The sequence below is a fragment of the Ovis aries genome, chromosome 11 (genome assembly GCF_016772045.2).
Source record: "Ovis aries strain OAR_USU_Benz2616 breed Rambouillet chromosome 11, ARS-UI_Ramb_v3.0, whole genome shotgun sequence".
In the NCBI taxonomy this organism is placed as follows: Eukaryota; Metazoa; Chordata; class Mammalia; order Artiodactyla; family Bovidae; genus Ovis; species Ovis aries.
In genome coordinates, this window is record NC_056064.1 from 26393646 (window position 1) to 26420857 (window position 27212).

General features: G+C 51.0%; 1 protein-coding gene across 15 annotated transcripts in view; it reads right to left on the reverse strand.

Annotated features, from left to right (window-relative positions):
* Window positions 1-21052, reverse strand: part of MINK1 (misshapen like kinase 1) — a 46486-nt gene extending 25434 nt beyond the window's left edge. For all 15 annotated transcript variants that reach the window (XM_027975028.2, XM_027975027.2, XM_027975030.2 and 12 more), the window contains exon 1: window positions 20763-21052. In XM_027975028.2, coding sequence (XP_027830829.1) covers window positions 20763-20819 — 57 coding nt within the window. In that variant the 5' untranslated portion in view covers window positions 20820-21052. The remainder of the gene's footprint in view (window positions 1-20762) is intronic.
* Between the last annotated feature and the right edge of the window lie 6160 nt (window positions 21053-27212).

The following is a 27212-nucleotide window of genomic DNA, read 5'->3' on the forward strand; positions in this document are numbered from 1 at the left end:
ACTGCCCTTGCACGATTCGGGCATCAGCTGGCACCGATTCCTGTTTTCCTCACAGCACCAGCTGTGTTTCTAAGTACCCGTGAGGTGCTCAGATGCTTGTTGATTTAACCTTTAAATGCCAGCAGAGCAAGGAGGAGGTGGGTTTGGTTGAGGAGAGCTTTCTGGAAGAAGTAGAAGATAAAGAGCTGAGGGGGGGGGGAAGGAAGAGGCACCAAGCTGGATGGATAGAGAGGAGACCCCTGGGGTAGGCAAGTGGCAGCAGGAATGGGCCATCCCTTCAGACTCCTCTGTCTTCAGTTCCCCTCTCATGATTTCCAGTGTGTCAGTCTGCCCAGCTGTAGCCCAAGACTTCCTGAAGGCATTGCCGTGTGCTTCAGCCAGCATTTGGCACAGGCTGCGAGCTCGATAAAAGTTAGCTAAATGTGGATTGGGCACAGGGCCCTGATCCTTCCCAAGGTGCCTACCTGTACCTTCACTGGGGGCTCTGCTTACTGCTGGGACTGGTCAGGAGAGAACTGGGCACAAACTGGGGAGCTTTCTCCCTTGCTCTGCTGATCCTCAAGGGGCTCCCTGGACTGACCTCACCCCTGGCCCTAGCTCATATCTGGAGAAAGGACGAGGGGAAGATGGCGACAGAGCTCTCACAAATAGCAAGGCAGTTACTCTGAGGCCTGGGGACCAGTACTGACTGGCATTCTCCTCTGCCTTCTCTGAAAACCAAGGAATCGTTTGGTGAAAAATGAAGGTGGTGACCATTTCCCAAGAGAAAATGCAGAAGAGCTTATGCATCCATGTTTGAGGCCTGGCTAGGATGGGGTGGCAGGCAGCAAGAACTGAAGCTCAAGGATGAAGGAGCCGTGAGGCTCGGCTGCCAGACGCAGGAGAGAAGGAGCGCCCCAACTGCTCCCTCACAGTTGGCGTGCAGGTGCCCAGAAATCCACAGAAGAGGTCTGGAGTCACAGGGGAACCCAGGATGAAGGGCAGGTGACAGAAAGGTAAAAGCTGGCCAGCCCCTCAGGTTTGGGGTCAACATTTCCTGAAGTGGCCCAGAGCTGGCAGGTCGAACCCTGGCCTCGGCGCTGCTCTGACCACGTGCCTCCCTGCGCTGCTGCTTCAAGATCATCCACCTCCAAGCGGGGAGTCACATGTGTGGTGTCTGCTCTGCATGGAGATGAAATCCCCCAAGGGGGACAGGGGTTCCCGAAGTACTTTAATAAATGCAAACTGTTAGCGTCAATATTTGCAGCATCTTTTTAAACTGCCTGCCAAAGAGTGCCTTCTTAAACCTTGGCTCTACCTTCGAGGAGCTTATAAATCAAGATGCCAGAATGGAGAATTAACATGCTGAGAAGAGTTACATACACTGAAGCCTCAGGGATAATGCTGCTTGTGAGGCAACTGCCGGAGAAGCAGGTAGGAGTGGCACATCTGACCCCACTTTTTTGCTGACCCACAAATCGGACAGAATTTTCAGAGCTGCAAGGGTCTGTCCCTTCCAGGAGATTCTAGGAGGCTGCTGGAATGGTAGAAAGAACCAGGACTCTGCAGTTTGGGGAGGGCTGAGAATCCCTGGGAAAGACACCAGGGAAGGTCCGGTCTCTCCTGCACTTCAGGCCCTGCTGTGATTATTCACTGGGATATGCCCTGGCAGGTCCTCCTGCTGCAACTGGTGTGGCTCCCTAACCTAGGCGAGGTGCCATCCCACCCACCCCTCCACAGGGGAGCAGCGCCAGGAGGCGGGCTTGCCCCCGGGCTGGGGGAAAGGGGGACAAGTGTGGGCCTCAGCCCCACCTCCCCTGTCGCCAAGCACACCAGGACTCCACAGAGGACCAGAGGCTCAGAGAGCCTGTGATGTCGATGGAGGATGGGGAAAAGAACCGCAGGGCCACTCAGGAAAGAAAATGGGAACTTGCGGTCCACAGAGGGGACCAACAAGAGCTGGCGTGATGGAGGCTGCGGCCAAACCACCCTCTCGCCTGGAAGAGCAGGGCTGCCAGGGCCTGTGGAGCCTCTGTTTATCTGGTGCTGAGACTAGGCTGGGCTGAGAGGGCCTCCCACCCTCCCTCCCTGAAGAAAACAATAGGCCTGTTTTTCTGAGCTCTTCCTGTGACCCAGCAGGCCCTCAGGAAAAGGAAGAGGGGGGCACAGGCAGGGCTGGCACCAAGGCACAGCCTGGAGGAGGGGGCCTTCAGTCTCCTAGCAGCTCACCAAGGCCTTGAAGCCACCCCTACATGCCAACCATCTAAGCGCTAAACCACTGACTGCCGTGCAGATGCAGCTTCAAACCCTGTCCCTCGTACCACAACCAACCAGATCACCTAAGCCCCTGCTATCGGAGCCCCCACCGGGAAGGGGCCAGGCGGGGGGGTGGGGGTCAGACAGGTTTTCCCGGCAGCTTGAGGCCCACAGGGATGCAGGCACAGTTGGTGCTGGCAGGGGCGGCTTTCCTGGTGGAGAGATGTCCTTCAGTTAGCTGTAAGCAACTGAAGGACGTGTGTGCGTGTTCGCCTATGAGAAGAGATACAGGAGGGTGTGTGTTGAGGAAAGGACGGGTATAAGAGGAAGCGAATGGGAGTGGATGTGTGGGCTGCGGTGGGGTCGGGAGGTGGCAGGAGGTTTCCTCAGGAAGCTTCGTCCCCAAGCACAGAAAGCAGACACAGCCCCAAGGACCCAGCAGGTCCAGACGCCTGCCTGTGTCAACAGGAGGAGGCCCTCCGAGGCTTGAGTCAGTCTCATCCCGCCCCCCACCCGCCAATGACCCAGGAAGTGTGTTGTGTTACCCCCATTCCTACACCAAGGGCTCAGTGTGGAAAGTGGGCCCAAGGCCAAAGCATGAGACAGACAGACACTCCCGTGAGAGAAAGGAAGTCGGCCGGAGTCGGCGGCGTGGTGGGGGGAGGACCATCAAGGCACCTCCTCACAGAGCCAACAAACCCGAGAGAAGAGAGCTCGAAAGGAAGGGTAAAACCCGCCTCAACTCCCCGTCATCCACAACGCCCAGTAATGAACCAGGTGGCCTTCAGAAGACTCCCTTCCTAGTCTTCATTCCTCTCTGAAGCTGAAGCTCCTCTCTGCCGTGGATAAGCCTACCCCACACTGCGGAACTCAAGTGCATCCTTTTATTCTGGTTCCACACCGTGAAGTACTCACCCTCTGCTTGTCGGCGGCTTTGAAGCATTTTTTTTGGAAAAGGAGTACAGGAGCGGGGGGAACCGAGTGTGCCCTGGAGCGGAGGGGCAGGAGAGAAACCAGGAAGGATGTTTATGTGCTGGCAGAGGGTAGTTTTTAAGTCGCTCTTTCTGGGTCTCTATGCCAGACGGACACACACGATCATGAACACACACACACAGATACACGAATAGGCAGAAGCAAGTCCAGACCCGACACACACACATGAACACAAATACCATTCTGATCAGAAACCAGTCAGAGCGGACAGGGGCCCTGCCTGCGCCAGGCTGGGATCCGTGCCCTCCATGCCTCAGCGCCCAGGTTTCTCACAGACCTGGCTTCCCAGACGCCCTGGGCTGAGGGCTTTATCCAGATCAGAGGGTTTTCCTGGATGGAGAGCCCCACGGGAGGCGGGGCTGACCCATGCAGGGAGCCAAAGGAGAGACAGGCAGTGCAGGAGGGAGGTGGGGAGGAGGGGACCAGAATTCGAGCAGCAGCCTGGTGCCGGTTCTAAAATGGCCGCAGGCGAGGCCGGGGACAGATGGTCTCTTTCTGATGCTGAGCTGGAGAAGTGGGGAAAGGGAAAAGGAAAAAATAAATACCGTCACAGTCAGAAATTTAAAAATAAACCAAAAAACCTACAAGATAAACAGCTTGCTTCTGAGGTTCCGCCTGGCTCCAGCAGCTAAAGGAAAACAGAGAACTACAGGCCTGGGGTGACAACTCCCAGCCTCAGAAGGGAGGTCATTCTAGCCATCCCCCTGCTCAGAGCTGGAAGGTCTTGCAAAGCCTTCCAGGCAGCTGAGGGTGATGTCTTCCCTTTACTTCTCTAATACTCACTTTCCAAGTCTCAAGTTTTTAAAGCCTTTGCTAATAAAACGTTACAAGGTGTCAGAGTTTGGTCTTGTCTCTGCCATAATGAATACAGAGACTGTCTCTGTCTGTGGCCAACAGCATCAACTTCATCACCTCCCAGCTGCTGCCTCTGCTGCCATCATCCAACTACCCAGCTCTTCACGATTTACAAGGTGTTTCCACAGTCATTGTCTCATTTGTGCCTCTGACCTGGAGGGAAGCCAGGCGGGAATTATTACCCCACTTCACAGATGAGGAAACCAAGGCTCCAAGACGTTGTGTTCTCAAAGTGGAGCCTGGTTCGTCTTCTGATGGCGAATCCAAGGAGGCCTTCCATGGCACACGTGCCCCAGAGCTCTGTTCACTGGCCTTCTGTGGGCCAAACAGGCTCTTCCTTAAGCTCAGATCTGACTGCCTTACAGCTGATGATCCAAAGGATGGCTTACCTGGAGCCCCACCCATTCCCATCTTGTGGCGGAGGGGGGTAGGGGGAGAAGGACAAGGCAAGGAGTTCTTGGTTCTTTTAATACGCCATGCTCCTTTTCACCTCTGGGTCTCGGCACATGCTGTCCACTCTTCCAACTCCATCTCTCCCCTCCCTTTGACCTGGATGCCCTGTGCACATCCTTCCAGACTTCAACTCAGACCCCATCTCGTCCAGGAAGTTTCCCTGACTGTGGCCCTGCTCCCACGGCACTCTGCACAGCCCCTTTCATGGCACCAATTTCATTTTAGTGACTGATTCTTTAATTGTTTTTCCTCTGCAAGACAAAGTCTTAAGAAGTCAAAGTGTCAGTCACTCAGTTGTGTCTGACTCTTTGCGACCCCATGGTCGCCGTGCTCCTCTGTCCATGGGATTTTTCCGGCAGGAATACTGGTGTGGGTTGCCATTTCCTTCTTTAGGGGTCAAACCCAGGTCTCCTGCATTACAAAAGATTCTTTACTGACTGAACCACCACAGAAGCCCAAGGCCACGTTCAATATCCTTCTGTTGAGTGGATATAAAAACAGAAGAAAGCAGGTGCTATCTAGATAAAACATCCCCTTTCCCTAGTGCTATAGTTTCTAACACTAGCTTTGGGTTTAATCTCCATTTTTTTCCAAAATAATCCACAAATAGTCACTTAAAAGCAACGAACGAGGGCAGCTACTGAAAGTGAATCCTCTTTTGTTATGTGAATCAGCGCCCCATAATTTATATGTTGGGTAAACATATATTACTAGAAAGCGGACTTTCCTACAGCAGGAATTCCTATACCGCTGGCTAGAATCAAAGGGAAACATTAACAAGGACCCAAAGGCTGTAAGAAGCAACAGGGAAAGAATAGAGAACGGGGAAGGTTTCTGAGGGAGAAGAGAGCCAAGCTTTCTGAAAAGGAGAAAGAAGGGGGCAGAGGCTAGGTTAGGTGAAGGACAGAGGAAGGTCACATCTTAGACAACTTAAAGGAAGGTTCCAAAGTAGGAGCAGATGACTCGGAGACATGTTTCCTTAGCTGAAGCAGCAAGGCAACCAAGAGGCTAGTAAGACGGAATGACAGGGAATGGTTTAGGCTTCACTGAGAATCAGAAGGCCTGGGCACTGGTTCTGATTCTTTCATATCATGAAGGCAAATCAGCAAATCTCTTAAGCTTGCAGAGCCTCTTTTCCTTACCAACCCAACCCCATCTCACAAGGGTTCATAGATGTACAAACATTTTGATACACACAAAGTGCTACAAATTTGCAGAGTCATTGTGAAGAGACTTACTTCCCATAGAGCCAAGGAAAAACTCTGTCAGAAGGTGATTTTCCTGGGATTTAGAGTGAAGAGTCGCAGCTTGGGAGAAAAGAGACAAGACAAAAAAGTAAAACTGTGAGGAGGGCAGGCAAGAGAGAAGGGAGGGAAAAAATGACCACGGCCTTGGAGGCAGGGCTGAAAGGCGCAGGGGGCGGCGCGAGTGGGGCCGTCCCTGGCAAGCAGAGAACAGGAGAGAAAGGGCAGAGCTTGGACACAAGGAGGCAGGAGCGGGGCAGACACCAAGCTCCCACAGGATGACAACAATAATCAGGGGCTGGGTAATAATAAGGCTTCTCGTTGTTGGCTTTCCATTCTAGCACAAACAAACCATTAAACTTCGTTGCCAACCGCCTCCTGTGGGAGTCAGGTGTCCACGAACACCAGGCAAGAGGCTGGGGAGGGCTCGTGACCAAGAAAGCCGAGGTCCTGTCTGACCCCTGTGTGGCTCCTACTTCCAGATGGGAGACCCGGCCAGATGCCACCGGAGAGGACACAGGGAGGAAGGCTATGACAGACGGGACTATGAGAAGGCACCCGGGAAGGAAGGGTAGAGGGCGCCAAGTGAGTCAGTTGAGAGAAGAGCAGGTGGAGGGTGGGGCCCACAGGGAGGGGAAGGAAGGACTGTCTGAATCAGACTTAGAAAGGGTTACTCTCCGAAGGGTGGAGACCAGAAATTCTCTGGCCCCACCAAGGACCAACTCAGAATAAATTACAGCCCAAGGGGTACATAGGTGAGACAGAGGGAAGAATTTCCTGACCAGCAAGATGGAGCAAACATGCTCATCCAACTATTCACCAGGCCCACCACTCCTCTTTTTTCCTGAGAAAGCTTCCCTGGCTACATTCCTGCCGATTTTAGGGCCCTGTGACCAGGTCATGCCGTCATTCAACAAACGTCGAGTGCCTGGCAGAGACCAGAATGTGGCAATGAATGAAACAGAAACAGACCCGTCCTTCGTGCAGCTTACAGGAAGCAAACATTAAAGACACAATTACACACCTACACAAACTGAACTGCAATAGGAGGGCAGGGCCCTCCTGGTGGTCCAGCAGTTAAGAATCCGCCTTGCAACGCAGGGGACACTGATTCGTTTCCTGGTAGGGGAAGATCCCACATGCTGTGGAGCAACTAAACCAAGGCACCACAATTGCTTAGCCTGTGCTCTCGAACCCTCAAGCCACAGCAACTGAAGCCTGGGCGCCCTAGAGCCCGTGCTCCCTAACTAGAGAAGGCACCACGACGAGAAGCCCGCACACCACAACCAGAGCAGTCCCCGCTCACAACTAGACAAAGGCGCACTCGCAACGAAGACCCAGCGTGGTCAAAAATAACACACATTAATAAATGCATACATTTTCAGAAAGTACACAGGATACTTTTTGAAAGATTAAAGGGAGGTTATGATAGGGGCTTGGGCATTAAAGGGCTGATGGGGGGAAGTGATATTTAGCCTGAGACCAAAAAGACAAATCAGAGTTATCTCAGCGAAGGTCAGAGGTGGGGAAGGCCCAAAGAGCCTCAAGTCTCCAGGCAAGGCCATCGAGGATCCAAGTAGCCTTTCCATAAAGCACTTTACACATTTTTGTGTAAAGTCCTGTCTCTCACATCTGAAGGAAGCCATTTATCACCATCAGAATGTCCCCAGGGTGAGGTGCCGGCCTACCCCCACCCCCAGCTGAGCCCGCAGCTTCCACACACAAGGGCAATGCGGGGCTGGAATTCCTGACTCAGGGAGCAGGACAAACAGGAGTTTCAAGTTTAGACATTAGATTTCGAAGTTGCTCTCTTTTCCACTGAAAGAGGGTAGAATGCTCTTTGATAGAGAAGGGAGAGCCAGACCCACACCTGGGGGCTGAGTGAGGCACTCACCGACAGCCATTAAGATTGAACTCAAGACACTGGGTGGTTTTCTTTTTCCCCAAACAAAATGTGAAGAAGAAGAGAAGTGTTAACAGAACCCCAGGAGACATCCTTTCTGGGGACTTCCATAGGAGAAAATCATGCAGCTACCACCTATCTAACGAGCAGCAACCATCTATCTAACGAGCAGTTACCAGGCCAAGTACTTATACACTTCTGTTTAACCCTCAAAACAGCCCTGTTAGGTGGGTCTTTGACAAATGGCAAAAATGAGGTGTGGGGGTAATTATGACCTTGCCAGAGGTCACACAGTAAGTGACAGAACTGGAGTTTGGATTCAAATCCCTCTCCAGCACCTGTGGGGATGGGAAAGGCCCCGATATCCAGGTCCCTTCCTATCTTCAAAGAGCAAGTAAAGATGTCCTGTCTTCCCAGGTCAGTCCTCACCAGGTCTGCCTGTTCTTCCCTCAGCTCTAACAGACTCAGGGGAGCCTAAGGAAGAGAAGGGAACAACAGAGGACGGGATGGTGGATGGCATCACCGACTCAACGGACACAAGTTTGAGCAAACTCTGGAAGACGGACAAGGACAGGGAAGCATAGTATGTTGCAGTCCATGGGGTTGCCAAGAGTTGGACGCTACTGAGCAACTGAACAACAAGGAGCGCACCCACACTGATGTTCTTACTTCAAACGGTCCTTCAGACTTTTCTGAACCTTCCCTTTCTTTGGTATCCTTCCTGGATGCCCCACCCCACGTCCCAACTCAGTGCTCAAGGATTTTTAGCAATGAAGAGAGGAAAGAAGGGAGGAGGGGCCTCTTGGGTCTGGGGGGCCTTAAGGATTATCTGGTCCAGTGGTTCTCAAAGGGAATCTGCTCACCTGGGAAAACACACATACCAAGGCACTGCCCTGGGAACAGTGAATCACCTGGAGGGGAGGGGCAGGGTCTGGGTAAAACGTAGGTTAAAGAAGCTGCCCAGGTGACTCTGAGCGTGCCTCTGATTAAGAGCCCCCTTCCTAAGTGGGGAAACCCAAGTCCTAGGGAGACGACGCTCATCCTATAAGCGAGAGGAACTGAAACAGGAGCCAGGTCTCTGGGCTCCTGATTCCACGCCTGCTCCATATATCACATTGCCTCAACTCTGACAGCCCTGTGTCAGCAGGCCTCCACCGGGGAGCTCTGCAGACGTCACTCCTGCCCCACCTGGGCAGGTTTCAAGGATGGGGTGGGGGATGTGGGCAGCGGTGGGGACATTAATCACTGACTTGCGACACACACCTCATCTGCACAGAATGCACCTTGAACTCTAGGCTGACCAAACACACAGGAGTCCTCCGTTTCTGTTGGGGCCTGGGCACTGCGGCAGAGCAACAGAAGCCTCTGAGTTCAGGTCTAACCAGCTCTGGGACCCTGGCCCGCTGCTGGCATCTTTAAAAATGTCAGATGGTCCATGGAGGCTCTGCTTTAAACATGGACACTTAAGCCACTCCGTGCTTTTATCAGTGGTGGTGATAACAACCAAATCCAGGCAGGCACAATGCCAGACGGCAGGATAATACCTAGGGAAGGCTGTGTTCCCATGACTGAGGAGTGGAATGCTCCTCCATTCACACCATGAGCATCAGAGGTGAGTGAACCAGGCTCAGCCCAAGAAAAACCATCAATCCATTTATAGTTGACTCAATCTAAGAAAGAAACAGGCTTTAGATTGGAGTGAGAGGGGCTGTGGTGAGGAGGGCCACGGGGCAGACCCTGGAAGGTGACAGTGAACACGTGGAGCCTCTTATAAGGTTGTGCGTAGGAAACAGAAAAGACAGTGAGTCCTCAGGACTTGGGACCTGACACCAGGGCGGGTGATCCAGGGAAACAGCCCCGAACAGGGGACCCTAAGCTGCCCCCCGAACCTCCAACTAGAGGCCCTGTGGCCTGGATCTTGACCTGTAAGACAGGCCTCTCCGCCACACAGGTCTCCCCTACCCTCCTCTCTTCCTGGGTGACTTAATCGCCAAGCCTGCCTCTCCTTCCTATAGACTTCCTTCCCCACGAAGGTCAATGAAAAAACTGTAAATGGTGTGAACAAAGGGAGGAGGTAGGCAGGCCATGGAATTGGTCACCTGTATTCTAAGAAATCCAACTCAATTCTAGGTCATGCTTTGGGTCTGTCCAGGGGTGTGGACACTACAGAGGAATACAGCCTGACCAGGCTCCAAACTCTGCAGGCCTGGAGACCCAGGAAGGTGACATCAAAGGGGCCTCAAAGGCTGCCCTCGATTCCCCCATGACAGCTTTAACAGCTGACCACTCCTTCCTCCCCATGAGAAGCTAGGCCTTTGCTGTGGCCTGTCATTCCACAGGAAAGAAGCTCCTGAGCTCAGACTGCCTGATACTAAACAACTACCTCCTACTTGATGTCACCTTTCTGCTCCTAATGATACATGAATACATTAGAGTTACACCACTGGCCACCCCTTGGGAAAGGGGAAACACAGAAAAGACAGAGACCCTCCTCTGGGTACAATGTACTCATGTAAGGATGGTTTTCTTCTGCTTCCAGGGAGAAGCCCTCTCTGTTAACACAGGAACCCCTCACACACAGAGATGTGCTGTTTCATTTTATTAGCTTCGTCCCCTGCATGGTGGTCTTCCCACCTTCCTCTGTCGCGACCCACCACACCCCCAGGATGAGACGTAAGGGCTGAGAGTAAACAAGAAGACGCATATAAGCACAACAGAACCAGAAAGCAAAGCCCAGCTGGGAGATGGCAAAAGGAGCTGAATACGGAAAAGAAACCCTCAACTTCTCTTTCCGTTGCCTGAACCTTTTGTGATTCCAAGTGGCCATTTCACTGAAAACCCCCCTTGGAGGCCTACTGCCTTGCACTGAAGTCAGGAGGAAGGGGAGTGTCCCGGGTTGGCTGATGACACACGGAGTTCTGAAACAGGTCACCTCACCTGACTCGACAAATAGTAAGTATCTGCCATGTCAGCCCTCTGCTTAGCCCTGCACACACACAAAGGGAGGAGACACAGATGGGTGGTTGCCAGAGGCTGGGGGCGGGGAGTTGGGTGTTTCATGGGGACAGGGTTTCAGTTGGGGAAGATGAAAACGTTCTGGAGGGGGACGGCAGTGATGATTGCACAACAGCGAGAATGTACTTGATGTCACCAAAGTGTGCACTTAAAAATGGCTAAGATGGTCGATTTTATGCTGTATTTATTAATAACTACAATTTTTTTAAAAAAATTTTAAGGTGGGAGGGATGAGCTAGTCTTTTTCTCCTCCCTCTGAAGAACAGGGCTTCTTCTGAATCATTAATGCTCTTTCCTCCAGAACAAATCTGAATTCTTGCATACCCCTTTCGCTCCCGTCATCAGAGAAGGCTGCCTGGCAGCTTGACATCCAGAAATCTCCACCAGTTCTGGGCATAGGCCCCTGGATCTTTGTATTCTCAGCATGTGCCCATCAACACCAACCCACCAGCAGTTCCAATGGCTCAGGCTAAGGTCATTTACTATTTTTTTTTTCTTACTTCCCTGGTGGTCCAGTGGTTACCCATCTGCCTGCCAATGCAGCAGACACACGTTCGATGCCTGGTTGGGGAACTAAGATCCCACATGTGCAGGGCAACTAAGTCCCTGTGCCACAACTACAGTCCATGTGAGCAACGAAAGATCCCACATGACGCAACAGAGATCCTGAGCACCACAACTCAGACCCGCTGCAGGCAAACAATTAAATGTTAAAAAAATCTAAGTCATTTACTAAATAAGTAAGTAGAGTCATCCTCTCGTCTCAAAAAATGCTCCCACGTGATTAAAACCTGTCCACTACCAAGACACAGATATAAACGGTGACCTCTTAGAGGCGGTGACCACTGCTCTTACAGGCTGCCTCCAAACCATGAAACAGGCCATGTTTCAAAGTTTCCTAATACAATTCTTCACCGCAGACATTTTATGGACAGTGTTACATTGTCCCGAGTGAGCCCACTAAGCCTGTTTTCCACAGGCCACACGTCCATGATTAAAGCAAGTGGAAAACAATACTGCTCAAGGCACACAGTCCAGAATGTCAGTGGCAGGGCACCCTCCCCTCAACATGCCCCAGAGACGCCTGCCACCTGGGCGCAGGCCTCCACCAGCGCAGGGGCACACGGGCTCAGGTTCTGGGTTGAGTCAGACCTGAGCCCAACTCTGCAACCTGCTGCTTAGTGGCTGTCCTCAGGCACGTTATTTAATTTCCAAGTTCTGTAAGCCTTGGTCTCTTCATCTTGAAACGTGAGGAAAATATCCCACTTCAAAGGGTTACTGTGAGGAATAATGAGATTATACAAGGAGGGAACTGCATAGCAACTATTCATTATTTTCCCTATTCCACTCCAGAACCCCTTCTGAAATGAGTCCACATTAAAATATAAATGACCTGTATCAGAGCAGTTTTTGTTCCAAACTGAAGAAAGAGAGAAAAAGAGGGCTTCCTAGAGGTCTGAAGGGACACAGGGACTGGCCAACCTCTGAACCACGTGTTGTCTGTCCTCCCAACCCTGCTCTCTGGGATTGAAGGTAGTTTCCATGGTGAAGAAGGACATCATGAAGGTGAGAGGGACTTTCCCCAACTTCTCCAAACCTTAAGCTAGACTAGACCAAGAGCCCCTCAGTCTTTCCCCCTCAAGTCAGATTCGGATAGCAAGAAGTGATGGTGGCCCCACGACATTCACGCATTCCCACCAGCCACTCTGCTCCCAGCCCCTCACTCACCCCCAGGGCTCTGTCCTTCTCCAAAGGAGACACTAGCCCAGTGGTCTTCCCTCTAGTCACTCCCCGGCAGACTGAGGAACGACACTCCCTCAGCACACCTCTGGCTCCATGGGGCCGACCTTAGGATGCAAAGACCCCTGCACCAGCCTCCTCTCGCATAACGGGACCTCACACCTACCTCCTCCTTTCGTCTTCCTGCTGCTCAGATTTTAGGGCACCCCATGTCCAGCTATTCTGTTTCAATAGAATCAGAGCCGAATTACAAAATTGTGTCAATTTCTGGCTTATAGCAGCAGAGTGACTCAATTATATATATATACTTAGATTATTTTCCATTACAGGTTATTACAAGACAAAGTCTGTCTGAATCTTTTCTTGAAGACTCTCCTAAGCTGCTCAGAACTGAAGACCAAGTATGACATGCTTTTCAGCCACTCTCTTACAAATATGCCTTGAAAGAGAGAGTGGGTGGGTGGTGAAGAAAGAACATGAAAATCGTCTTCCTTGCAGTCTGGCTTTGGAGCTGGCCCATTTTACCTCCAGAGGTGTGCTGGCAGACAGATCCAAGCTGTGAGAAGAGCTTCGTGCCATGCGCACGAGTAATTTACAGCCTATATTCCTCTCTCCGCCCAGAAAGAAGGAAAGGAGGGAGCTTAGGATTGACTTCTGACTTCACAGGAGAAACTTGTCCAGTCCTTCCCCTGACATTTCCCACATCCATAACAGGTTCACAAGAGGCCTTATCGGCAAGGTGGGTGGGAAAATAATTCTTCAGTGTGTTCTCCGGTCATCGCCAGGTGGTTCACAGCCTTGATCCTCACATATTAATATTTAAGGTTGTTAGTGCTTCTGAGACAAACTGATAATGAAACCTCCCTCCCCAACATTTCCAAACACTCCCAGGAGAGCAGTGCCCCCTGGGTTGGGAAGCACTTAGTCAGGAACTATGCTATTTTGTGTCACATGGTGCCCAGCACATACGAGGCACTCCGGTGGGAAAGCGACAAGAATGCTTGGCTCCTGATCGCTTATCAAGGGAATAAGTACTGAACCCTGCTGTGTACTCTATATGCACTGTGAGGCTCAACAGAAAGTGTGGATTATGGTTCCTATAGTTAAGGAAGTGAAAGGAAAAACAAGACGATGAAATACGATTTAGTAGGGGTGATACATATTCAAATACTAAATTACAAGGTCCGTGAGAAGGTGACCAGTGAGGGCTGGCACGGTCAGGGGAGGTTTTGTGGGGAAAGTGAACACCGAGGTGACTGGAAGGAGGTGGAAACTTCCTCACTCGGCCCTACTGATCCTCAGTATGTCCCTGCAGAGACCACTGCTGAAAGAAAACTCCTCCAAGCCTGTGGTCTAGGAGCAACTCGGCAATTCCGGCCCTTCAGATCCTATCCTGGATGGTTTTGGTGGAAGAGGGTGGGAGAAGATTTCCCTTTTCCCTCAGAAGACCCGCTGCCATGGGCCTCTTTTCAAGAGGCCCTTCTCCTCCGAAAGGCAGAGCAGATTCACCACCACAGGCACAGACTTAGTCACAGGCTCTGAGGGGGCAGCTCCTGGCTGTGACTATAGAAGCTTCACCTGTCACCCTTGGCTGCAAAGACTCTCCCACTGTGAGGACACAGACTTCCCTCCTCGGTCCAAGGTCTTCTCGGCTGCTCCCTTACCAACCTGCAGCATTCCTCTTGCTGCAGGCAGAGTTTCCATGTCTTCCACCCATCCCTCTCTCCACACCACGGGCTGGGCCAACACACACTTCTGGCAGCCCGCCCCACCCTCCTGACATTTCAGCCGCTCCTGGAGTCTGGCTCCTCCAAGAAACCCAAGACTGTGGTTCTCTGTGCAAAATTGGTAACACTTCCCGACACACCCCACTCATCCTTGACTTGTTCAGTGTAAATTGAGAGAGACCTGTTTATACATACAGTATCCACCTAGCGTTAGGCAGAATCCCACTGACCATGGAAGCTAACTCCAAGGCCGGGCCTGCTCGTGCTTATTCCTGTGAGATTTACGTACCTTCCAACCCGACCCACTACTCGGGGCCAATGACATCAAGTCACACACACACACACTCAGGTGTAAGGAGATGAAAATGTTAATCAGCTGGACTGCAGTTATCACTTCACTATGCCTACGTCTATCAAAACACGTTGTGTATCTTACATACATAAATATGATACAAAACAGCAGTCTCCAACCTTTTTGGAACGAGGGACCGGTTTTGTGGCAGACAATTTTCCCAAGGACTGCTAAGTGGGGGATGGTTTCAGGATGATTCAAGTGCATTACATTTGTTGTGCACTTTATTTCTACTATTATTCCATCAGGTCCATATTAGATCATCAGGCAGTAGATCCGGAGGCTGGGCACCCCTGATATAAAAGGGCTGTACCATCTAGTGGTACACCCGCTCCCTCATACACTCACTTAAGACAACAAGCACACGCAGTCACCCTCTGCAGAGCGACATGTGAACTCGCACACACCCAGTACTGAGACCTTCCCCCCACTAAATAAATAAGAGTCATATGCTCCTTCCACATACATACCCTTATCCTTTGAAAGAGACAAACTTTTTTTCCTCTCTCACAGGAAGATTCAGAAGAAATCCTTTTGGAAATGAGCCTGGAGTTTTTACCCCATCCTCAAGCGCCTGTCTGTTGGTTAACTGTTGACCTAAACCCCCACCCTAAGAATGGCCCCATTCCAGGGTCTCCCAGTTCAGGTCATTCCCACACTCTACCTGCTGGCTCACCTCTAGCTACGCTTTCTGTGGCACTGTCAGCTTGGTTTTCTGACAGGTGATTTGTCTCTCAACCAACCAACCAAATATTTCTGTCTTGTAAAAAGTAAAAACAATTCCTGTTATGTACTCTCATGGCTTGCCAAAGTTTTCTGCTACAGTCCTTATCATGGCTTGCAATTTTCTGTACATGTGATTATATATAGAGAGATATACATATGACTGTTTTATGAATGTCTCTCCCCACTACTAGAGCACAGGAAAACCATGTCTATCTTGCGTGTCACTGTATCTTCATGCCTAGTTCTAGTTCTTTCCTCAAGGAGAACAGGAAGTCCTACCTTTAGCAAGTACATCCTTGGCTGTCTGGTCACTGGGCAAAATCTCCAGGGGCTTCCTGGTCACCATAATTCCATCCCTTTATTCTCTTCTCCACCATCTCCTACCCATATTAAGAACAAAAAACCTCAAGCATCGTTTCAATCACCCTCTTGGGGAGTGTCCTGTAGATGGAAGAATCCCAGACTGAAGTCAAGGACTGGCTGGTTAGGAGGAAAAGGCCAGGGAGAACAAGAGAGAGAAAAGAATGAACGAGGCCTTCTCCCAAGTCATATTTTTGTATCTTCCTATATTCTGTAGGCATTTGAGAAATGCTTTGAGACTTGACTTATTAACTTGATCGCTTTCTGTTCTATTTCTTCAGCCTACTGAAGAAAACACTGAGGGAGTTGTGAGTGTAAACTGAGTGCTGGAGGAGGGGGAAAGACTGGATATCAGATTTCAAGATGACTGACCACTACAGACAGAAAACAGAAAATGAGTATGAGTCACAGCAATCAGAGTTAACAAAAACTTCCTGACCCTGAGGGTTCTAAGATAGAGGAAGGCAGAAACAGTTTAAAAATTGCAGAGGGTAGGGGATATGTGTGAGGGGGTTGGGGGGGAGCCTCAGCCTGCAAAGGCATTGCTTAGGTGGAAGCTCCCAGAGCTCTGATTAAATGGCTTAGAATGGTATCATCACATTATTACATCCTTCCTGTAGTATCTAGAATGTGATTCTCAATATAGTAGACCAACAATGCTTGGTGACTGACTGATGCAAAAAAGGATGTTACAGGTAACTCTCTCTGGTACAACTTTGGAGACAGAAAGATCAGTTGCGAAGACTCTCAAATGGCTTCTGGAGATGCTCTGCAGTCCCAGAGCTGTTTTATGTTCCTGGGTTGAGAGGTCACCACATTCCTTATTTATTAACCAAGGCCAAAGCACAAGTTCGTAAAGGGCGGCTGCACACTTCCTGCTATCTTGTCCCCAAGATGACAGGCAAGGACACTCAACCTACCCAAGCTGTTGTCTCGTTTTAGGCACACAGTTTAGAGTGGAAAGGAATGAAGGCCAGATCTGAAATTAGAATTTTATTGTGAACTGAGCTCCTGGGAGAAGCTGCTGGTGGTAGGCAGGCCAGCTCTCTTGCTGACCCTCTTACTGTTCTCTTAACTGTGAAAACCTCACTTCTCCAAAGACCCTCCCCTCTGTGGGTCACGAAGGGCAAGGGCTCTGTCCTACCCGCGGCACAAAGGGTATCGATGTCTCCTTCCTAGCTTGGGAGATGGGTGAACATCTCGTTCTAGCAAAGTTCTCTGCTACCTTCCTTCCAGCCTCTGGCCAAAGCAGCTTTTCACTTCACTCCAAGTGCCACTAGTTCCCCCAAGAGCCCCACCCTCACCTGCAGTTCTCTAGGAAAAAAGTCCCCACTCAAAGCCCCTGCTTCTGCTGCAGGAGATCAGCCAGTCCAGCCCTGGCCTGAGGCATCTGTCATCAACATTTGGACAGCCAGCACATCAGAGTGCAGCGGTTGCTCAGCGGCCTAGAAACACATGCCCAGAACTGCCAGCCCTCCAAGTGGTGCTGGCTCCACAGCCTCGCGAAGAGAAAAGGAAGGGGAAGAGGCCCCTCCAGAGAAGGGACACAACAACACAAGACTGTTAGAGTAAGAACATCTCCGTCAGCACGACTGCCCGGCAACAAGTCCCTCCTGCCTGTGGGCCATGGCGTTATTTCAATACACACTAAGCGCAGCCCCACGGTTCCAAGGACACTGCAGTCTAAAACTTCCAGCTGGCCGGACAGTAAAGAGAAGCTGCTCGGTTTGTGAAGCGGGTCAACCACGAGGAGCAACACAAAAGGAAAGAGGTCAGCCCAGGGTCTGCTCCCTCCTTGTCCCATCCACTTCCACTGATACTTCTGCTCTGTGAGAAGCCAGGAGTTCCCAGTCAGAAGATTCTTCTGGAATATAACCAAACTTGGACACAGAGAGGGTCTGAAATAAGAGGCCCATTTTTTTTCTCTTGGAAGATCCTAACTTTACTTCAAGTCTCAGATGGAGGCTTCCAGAGCTCTGTTTACCACCAGATGAGGTCTCATTCCAAAAAAACTCAGAAAAGATATATTCTTAATTGTGTGTATACAAAAGGCAAAGAGAAAGCCTAACCAGCATGATGTTTATTGAATGCTTTCTCTAAGCAGAGCTTAGAGCTAAGAGCTTTCACTTGTCAGGACACGCATTTATTCAACAGTTGAGACCCCCTCACGTGCAAAGCACTGTTATAGGCCCTGAGGATGCAAAACTGAACAGAACAGTCAAAATCCTAGCTTTCACTGAACTTAGATTTTAGTCAGGGTTGATAAGCACATGTCAGCTGGTGATAAAGACTACAAAATAAAAGCAAGCAGACTGAGGGATGCTATATAAAAATTTATACAAAAATGAAGCAGGGGCAGGAGTGCTATTCTAGATACACTTGTGCCAGAAGCCTTCTCTGATTGTCAGCTGGTAACAATTAACAATAAGGGCAATCATATGGTCATGATGTGCCAGGAACTGGACTAAGTACTTAATATGCAGTATTTCACCCAGTCCTCAGTAACTCGGAGTTCAGTACCAGCACCACTATACAGATGAGCATACGGAGAATTAGAAGGTGAGGCTCTTGGCAGAATCTGCAGCCAACCAGGGAAGAAAGGCCATGGATACTCATAAGTGAGAAAGCGGGGACTTGAACTTAGGAACACTACCCCACACTACTGGGCCAGAAGACAGACGGAGCCTTAAAGAGGTCAAGCGTGCCTGTGGTCACGAAGTGGCAGGTCTACCCGCCTCCCCACCCATGGCTAAGAGATAGTGCCATTCAATCTTTCCTAATACCAGCCTATTACTCTCATCAGCACCTGAAAGCTAAGCCTTATCTTGAAACAAGAGAAGAAAAACAACTTAGACTCTGTGAGGCTGGCTAATAAATGCTGAATATGCTCCTCTCCAATCCCCCTCCCCAGTTTAGAGAAACAGTTTTCTGCTAATTCTCCAGGTTGCCATTACTCGACAGACAAGAACAGAACAAGAGATGACTGAGCCCAGCTGTTATACAGGGGCTCTCTGAGGTGGGGCAGAGGGGACAGGTCCTTCCCTGAGAAAAGTCCAACAGGCCTTCTGCAGTCCTATTTCAAAAGAAGTGGTCCCCTCACTCCCCCCCCAAACCCTGGAGTACTGGGCTGGTGGGGGGCGGGGGGGGGGGAAGAGGGATGCTTTCTTAAAATGCCCGAGGCAGGAAAGACCATAAGCACCGGGAGCAGGTCTAGGGCCTCTCTGAAGGGAAGGAGAGGAGAATAGGGCAGGAGATGATTGAGGAAAGAGGCTAACACTGCTTCAAAAGTAGAGAAGTTAAGAAGGGAAATACCACATCCAAGGTCATAGGGTGTCTGCAGAATTGCTGGAAATCCCAGGCCGAGGATCCAGGCCAAACTAGCAGAAGAGGCTAAAGGAAAAGAGAAGCCCAGGCAGAGCCCCACAAGGTTTAAGCCAAAGATCATGGTTTGGACCCACCTGTTTTTATTATATTTAAGTCACCTCAGCAACAGGAACCTGCAGCGAGAGTTAATCAACAACCAAGGTGGGAAGGCAAGGTGGGGACTCATCCTGTAGATAGTACACTAAGGGGAGCCTGGATTTCCATCTTATACCCCAGCTGGCCTGACTTGAGAATCACAGTTTAAACTGATTAAGACTCTCCCTCCCAAAGCCTTCAGACCCTCTTCCCCTAAACGCACACACACACACACAGAGAAAGAGAGAGAAATTCAATCTTCCATCTCCCTCCTCAGCAACTCATCACCTTATCTGAAGCAAGTCAGGTCTCCTAGCCCAACGTTTCACCAAACAAATTATGACCTGAATGGCAAGAAAAACTGTGTCACCTAGAGAAACCCAATTAACGACATGACTCTGCTCTCTTCAATTCCCCTCTCCCCTCCAGTCATATCCGGGGCACCTGTGTGGCTGACCGCCTTTTCCAGCTACTGGCCACATTCCCTGGCCAACTCAAAAACCAGAAGACATTTCAATAGGGGCCTCCGGAGCACCCAACCCAGAGATGGGAAATCCTGCTCTCCCCAAACACCCTGGCCTGTTGAGAGAGCATGAAGGACACAGGACAAAAACACCCCCTGGGGGAGAGGCTGGAGTCTTCACCTTGAAATCACTCAGTGGCCCCTTAAGCCAGGGCTCCCTGCTGAAGAAAAACGGGTAAATGCTGCTGAAAGCTCCCAAATGAGGACGTGCAAGGGCCCCAGGAGGGACAACGAATAGGTATTTCCAAGAAATTCCTGCTGCAGTTGTTCCCCTCTGATCCCTTTTCTAATGAGCCCCTCCCTGGAGAGATCGCCATCGCCTCCCCCGCCTTCCAGCAAAGCCATGAATACCTAAGCTTTTCCAAACCCGAAGGACCACATGCTGCATGTGTTCGTGTGTGTACAGACCTGTAAACATCCTCTTCCCAGCCCAGGCCAGAGTTTCTGAAGACCAGAAACGCGTCCCCTCCTCCCCCGGTGCACTTGACTTTCCTCCCAACCCCACAGCTCTGCTGCAGAGTTGGTAATGTAATATGCGGGGGACCCTGAGACCGGAAATGCCTGGTGCTGGACTGCTGCACCTGAAATGCGAAGGAAGGCACCCGGGCGGGCGGGAGCCAAGCAGCCGGGTGAGGGCGGCGGTAGGAGGTGTGCGGCCCGAGAGGGGAGGCTGAAGTGCCGGCCGGCGAAGAGATGCAATTCAGGGCTGGGCGAGGAGGAGAGAGGGTGATGAGGGGGAGGCTGGCGAGGCAGTGGCAAAGTCAAAATTCGAGGAGCCGGGAAACAGGAGGCGGGGGAAGAAGACAGAGGAGCAACGAGGGGGAAAGAGGCCCCAAAGGGGATCAGGGGCCAGGAAGGGGCACCACGGTGAAGATACTGCAGGTTCAGGGGAGCTGGAGGGTGAGCCGCAAACACCTGGAAGGAAGGGGTCCGGAAGCTGAGTAAAGGTAGAGGACGAGAGAGGAATGGGGGCGGGGCACCCCAGGGCGGGGACCAAGCTGGCTCCCAGAATCTGCAGCGCGTGGAGAGCGAAGGGGAGCGGAGGGCGGGGGCCAGGGAGAGGGGCGGGGGTCGCCGCGGGGGACCCGGCGCCCGGGGAGCTCGCGAGGCGTGCGGCCACCCGCTCTCCAGCGGCGGGGACGGGAACCGGGCGAGGCTGGGGGGGCGGCGCGCTCACCCGCAGGGCGGACAGGTCGATGTCGTCCAGGCTGCGGGCGGGGGCTGGGTCGCCCATGGCCTCCACCGGGAACGGGGCCCCGGGGCCGCTCACGCTCCGGCTCGGTTATTCCGCTGCCGCCGTCGCCGCTTCTCCCCCATCGGGGGATCCTGGGGGCGGGCTCCACCGCGCCTCCCCCGTAGAACGGGGAGGGGGAGGGCCGGCGGGAGGACCGACCCACCGACTGACAGGAGCTCTCGCCCCAGAGCCTGCAACCCGAGCCTCCCGCCTCTCCTGCGCAGGCGCAGAGTGGCCGCGCACCCGGAGGGTGGAAGAGGGAACGTGACGCGGGCGCGCCGGGTTCCCCCTCCCCCTCGGCGCCGACACCTGCGCGCAGGCGCAGGAGAGGGAGCGAAAGGCGCGCGCGAGGACCGAGGGACCGCGCGAGCCTGGCGTGAAAGAAGTGGGCGGCGGCCGAGGCGGCCGCGGAGCGCGCCCACCAGCTGGCGCGCGTGCGCATACGCGTTTCCTTCCCTTCCCCTGTTTTTTGCCCTTTCTCTCCCCCATTTCCTTCTGAGCTCTCCTTTGACGCCTTTCCTTCCTTTTCCCTCCTCTTTCGTGTGCCCAGCTGCCAATCAAACCACCCACCTCTCTATTTGCGGGGGAAGGGGGGTGGGACCCAACCCCCTCTATTACTAGGGGGGTTGTTATGGTAACTCCCCACGCGAGGGCTGGGTGGCCTCTAGATAGGATGGGCTGTCCACCCACCTAATTGCCATAGCAACAGTGGAGCCGCTGAGGGAGGGGCGTCTTCGTGAGAACTTGGCTGGAGAAACCGTCTGGGGGCTGGGGAGTGGAGGGGGGACTGGCTGCCTCGTGACTGCCCCTTTACCCCTTCCCCGACTGCAGTGGGAAGTGTTGAGGATCCTAAGATCTGAGGATAGGAAATCCTACTGCAGGCCTTTGTCTCTGCACCTCTTGTTCGGCACAACAGAACTGCTTCCACAATTACTAATTGATCACTGGAGCTGTGCGTGGAGGAGGGGTGGCAGGGAGAGGTGGAGGGGAGCAGTAAGAATCTATGTTGACCCCCTTCAAGTCTGGCTTGGGTCACCTTAGGTCTAGGCATGTTGGCGTAGAACCCCCAGCCGTTAGCCTCACTGGAGGCTGAGTAATGCTATATAAAGAGCAAGGAGTCATGTTCTGACACGGACATGCTGTGTGACCTTGAGCAAGTTGCTTTGCTTCTCTGGGCCTTTCTTTGCAAATTTGAAAGAGAAGGCTGCTTGATCTTTGAGATCACTTGTAACAGTGATAGTATTTCTGCAAGACCCCACCTCCAGCCTTAATGTAAACATTACTTTGTTGTTGTTGTCATTGTTTAATCTCAGTAGTGTCCAACTCTTTGCGAACTGGTGGACTGTGGCCTGCCAAGCTCTTCTAACAATGGGATTTCCCAAGCAAGAATACTAGAGTGGGTTGCCATTGTCTTCTCCAGGGGATCTTTCTGTCCCAGGGGTCAAACCTGTGTCTCTTGCATTAGACGGTGAAGACTCTTTCTGCAATGCAGGAGACCTGAGTTTGACCCCTGGGTCAGGAATCTCCCCTGAAGAAGGGAATGGCTTCAGTGTTCTTGCTTGGAGAATTCCATGTACAGAGGAGCCTGACAGGCTACAAGTCCATGGGGTCACAACAACTGAACTACTACAATTACGAGACTAACACTTTCACTTTTTACTGCTGCTGCTGCTGCTAAGTCACTTCAATCGTATCCAACTCTGTGCGACCCAATAGATGGCAGCCCACCAGGCTCCCCCGTCCCTGGGATTCTCCAGGCAAGAACACTGGAGTGGGTTGCCATTTCCTTCTCCAATGCATGAAAGTGAAAGTGAGGTCACTCAGTCGTGTCCGATCCTCAGAGACCCCATGGACTGCAGCCTTCCGGGCTCCTCCATCCACGGGATTTTCCAGGCAAGAGTACTGGAGTGGGGTGCCATTGCCTTCTCCGAGAGTTTAAATGAGAAGTCCTTGGAAAGGGACAGACACTCTCCTTTCTGGACTCTTCTTTTCACACTCAGATGCACATCCAGTCTCGCTCCCCCACCTTCCCCCTCTTCTGTTTACCTTGCATTTGTCCTTGTCCAAGCCACAGTCATCACTCACCTTCAATACTCTTATTAGCCTCCTACTTGATCTTCTTGCCTGACCTCTTTAAGGTCAATTCTCTGTGCTCATAGTGCCTGGTTTTTCTAAAACTCACTCAAATCTCACGTCACTCTCCTGTTAAGATCCTTCGCTGACTCCTGTCTTTTGAGTCTGAAGTGTGGCAATCGTGATCCTTCAAGATTCTGCCTGCTTCTCTAGCCCTCTTTTTCAGTACTCCACCATTCAACCTCACACACTCTAGCCATATGGAAATCCTCTCCATGCAGTTTCCAGAACTCAACAGACCCTCCTCCAGCCTTTGCACTTGCCACTTCTTCTCTCTGGAATATTCTGACCATGCCCATTTTCAGTGCCTTTTGCTTTGCCCTTCATGTCTAAATTACTTCCTCCATGAAGCCTTCCTTCACCTCCTGAGACTGAGTTTGGCTCTTCTGTTTTAGCCACCAGGCTTCAACCCATGGTAACTTTTAATACCTTGAACTGTAAAATGTTGAATCTCCTTAAAGGTAAGAATTATGTCAGCCTTGTTCAACACAGGGCCTGGCACCCACTAGAGGTTTAGTAACATGTATGTGAATGAAGCCTCTGTATCTGGGTAGGCACTGGGTAGTAACTCAAACACAAGACCGTGGGATAGTAGGGAAAAATACAGAATTTAAAGTTAGTGCTTTGTGCAAGTCATTCATCCCTCTGAGGCTCAATTCTATCACTGTAAAATAGGGATAATAACAGGGAGGTTAGAAAAAAATAAAATTAAATGTGTGAAGCACTTGGTATGTATGAAGCTCTCAGTAAATTTACTAATGCCTAAGAGTAAGACATTAGTAAATTGAGCCTCAGAGAGATGAATGACTTTCACAAAGCACTAACTTTAAATTCTGTGTTTTTTCCCTTCTACCCCATGGTCTTGTTCTGGTGGCTCAGACAGTAAAGAACCTGCCTGCAGTGCAGAAGACCTGGGTTCAGCCTCTGTGTTGGGAAGATCCCCTGCAGAAGGGAATGGCAACGCACTCCAGTATTTTTGCCTAGAGAATCTCTTGGACAGAAGAGCCTGGGAGGCAATAGTCTGTGGGATCGCAAAGAGTCGGATATGACTGAACAACTAACACTTTCACTTTACTCTTAGGCTGTGTTTAATAAAAAGATACCTAATCAGTGAATGACCAAATGAAGATCACGGTATGGGGTCGGGGGGGAGGGAGTAGGGTAGGCTATATGGCCAGCCAAACCTCAAGAGGCAATGTAATCTGGGCCTGGGGAAGACAAGATTGTCTGGAGAAGACTGGAGAAACAAGATTGGCCCCATGCGATGATTTTTTCCTTAATATTTATTTGTTTATCTGACTGCCTCAGGTCTTTGTTGTGTCATCTTTCTTAGTTGCTTCACAGCATGGGGAATCTTAGTTCCCCACCAGGAATCCAATCCATGTCCCCTGCATTGCAAGGCAGATTGCTAACCACTGGACCACAAAGGAAGTCCCCATGATGATAATTATTGAAGCTGGAGTATTGATGCATGGGCACCTAAGGGGTCACCATCCCCTATTCTCTAATTTTATGTACATATGAAACTGTCCATAATAATTTAAGAAGAGGTAATGTGGTGGAGGAAGCCCTGAATCGGGCATCAAGAAAAGTTAAAATATAAATTTCCCCCATGGCCCAGTGGCTAAGACTCCATGCTCCCAATGCAGGGGGCCAGGGTTCAATCCTTGGTCAGGGAACTCGATCCCTCCCACACACGGCAACAAAGAGTTGCGATGCCACAGCAAAGATCCCATGTGCCAAATAAATATTGGGAGGAAAAAAAAAGTTAAAAGTATTAAAAATAAGACAAATTTTGGATCCCTGGGGGATGGATATTTTGCACAGACACAGCCGCCCTCAGATCCTCCCACCCATCTTGGGAAGCTGGATTTCTTCTCTTCATCCTGGGTCTAGAGCCAGCTCTTCTGACTGCAACCTCACTGCTCTTTTCCCTGCCCTATGGGGGTCTCCATTCAAGAAACTCCATGACCAATGAGGGCAGAGCAGATAGACCAACAGATGGTATGAAGCAGAAGCCCACCGACCCCAGCCCAGTCCCAGGGCAGCTGCTGCCTCCACCCCACAGTTAATGAGATAATGGTCCCCTAGGGAAAGAGGCACTTAGTGCTGACAATGAGGCTAATTAGCAGAATGCCAATTAGTACCTGGGGACCGCTATACAAGGGAGGGGGAATTGCTTGTGTGGAAATGGCTTTTTCAGAGGAACAGAGGGCTGCACTCAGAGGAGAGGATGGGAGCAAAGCGATAGCATCTTCTTTCTCCACATCATCATCCCCAAGGACCTCTCCTCCAGGAAAGCCTCCTAAACTACTCACTCTGTTTCCCCTCTGTTTCTTCCTGCTCAATTCTGAGATTGAGGGATGAGACCAGAGGGATGAAGGGCAAGAGCCAGCACTGTGCTAAACTTTTTTCCAATTGCAAAATATTTCAGATATACAAAAAGATACAGGGAAAATATGCATAAAATTTATATCCCACAACCCAACTTGAGAAATAAAAAAGTTGGGGCTTCCCTCGTGGTCCAGTTGCTAAGATTCCATGCTCCCAAGGCAGTGGGCCTGGGTTGGATCCCTGGTCAAGGAAACTAGATCCCACATGCCACAACTAAGAATTTGCATCCTGCAACTAAAGATCCCACGTGCCGCAACAAAGACCGAAGATCCTTGAGGCTGCAATTAAGACCTGGTGCAGCCAAATAAATAAATATTAAAAAAAATAATAAAAGTTACCAGTTCAAAGAGCTCTCTCTGTATACCCATTATATTAGCCTTTTCTCTCTACCTGCCATGGGAGGTAACCCTCCTCAATCCAGTGTGTGCTATACTCTCTTGTAACTATGTATGGATGTGAGAGTTGGACCATAAAGAAGGTTGAGCGCCAAAGAATTGATGGCTCTTGAGAGTCCCCTAGACTGCAAGGAGATCAAACCAGTCAATCCTAAAGTCCTTCATTAGAAGGACTAATGCTGAAACTGAAGCTCCAATACTTTGGCCACCTGATGCAAAGAGTCGACTCATTAGAAAAGACCCCAATGCTGGGAAAGTTTGAAGGCAGGAGAAGGGGATGACAGAGGACAAGATGGTTGGATGGCATCACCAGCTCAATGGACATGAGTTTGAGCAAGCTCCAGGAGATGATGAAGGACGGGGAAGCCTGGCGTGCTGCAGTTCATGGGGTCGCAAAGAGTCGAACGTGACTGAGTGACTTAACACACTCTCTCATACACAATGACGTGTACTATCTCTCTTCACTCTGCAGCAGTGCCAACTCTGTGCAATGACAAAAATGCTCTCCATCCAATATGCTAGCCACTAGCTGCAAGTGGCTCCCAGCCACTTGGTGGCTGATGCAAGGAACTAAATCTTTACCTAGTTCTAATTGTTATAAATTTAAGTGTAAATAGCCAAATGTGGCTGGTGGCTACTGTACTGGACAGTGAAGCTGTGTCCTATTAGGGTGGGGACTTTGTAGTACTCACTGCTGTTGGTTTAGATGATGTCTGGCAAAGAACAGGTGCTCAATAAATATTTAAGTCAACAACTGAATCTTTACAGCAAGACAGTTATGTAAGTATTATTCCCATTTCCCTGGCTTCCCTTGTGCCTCAGCTGGTAAAGAATCTGCCTGCAATTCGGGAGACCTGGGTTCGATCCCTGGGTTGGGGAGATCCCCTGGAGAAGAGAATGTCTACCCATTCCAGTGTTCTGGCCTAGAGAATTCCATGATCTGTATAGTCCATGGGGTCGCAAAGAGTCGGACACTACTGAGCGAGTTTCACTTTCACTTTCATTCTCATTTCCCAGGTGGGACCACTGAGGCCCAGAGAAGTGATGTGACTTGACAAGGCCATTGAGGTAAAAAGTGACAAGCCCGAGACTTGGGTCCAGTTCTTTCTGACCTCAAGCCTATACCCTTTCCGACTCCCAGGGGCTTCCCTAAGCCTCCTGGGCAGTCACTTGAGGAACAAGGTGCGGCCCCTCTGGGCGCCTCCCTTACTTGCAGCTGCACCCTGGGCTCCACTTTCCTCCAGGAGTCCCGATGTGGGTCCACGCTTCCTACTATACAGGCAGCCCTGTGTGAACACCTGGTCTTCCCAGCACCAAGTGATGGAGCTCCAAAAGCCACAGACAAGTGGAGCAGAGCTGAGATGAAGCCAAAGAAAGAAAGGAGTGGGGTGGGGAGAGGGGGTGAAGCACCTGTGTGGGCCTGGGGGGCCTTTGAGACACACACTTAGTTCAGCCAAGGAAGAGACAAGGA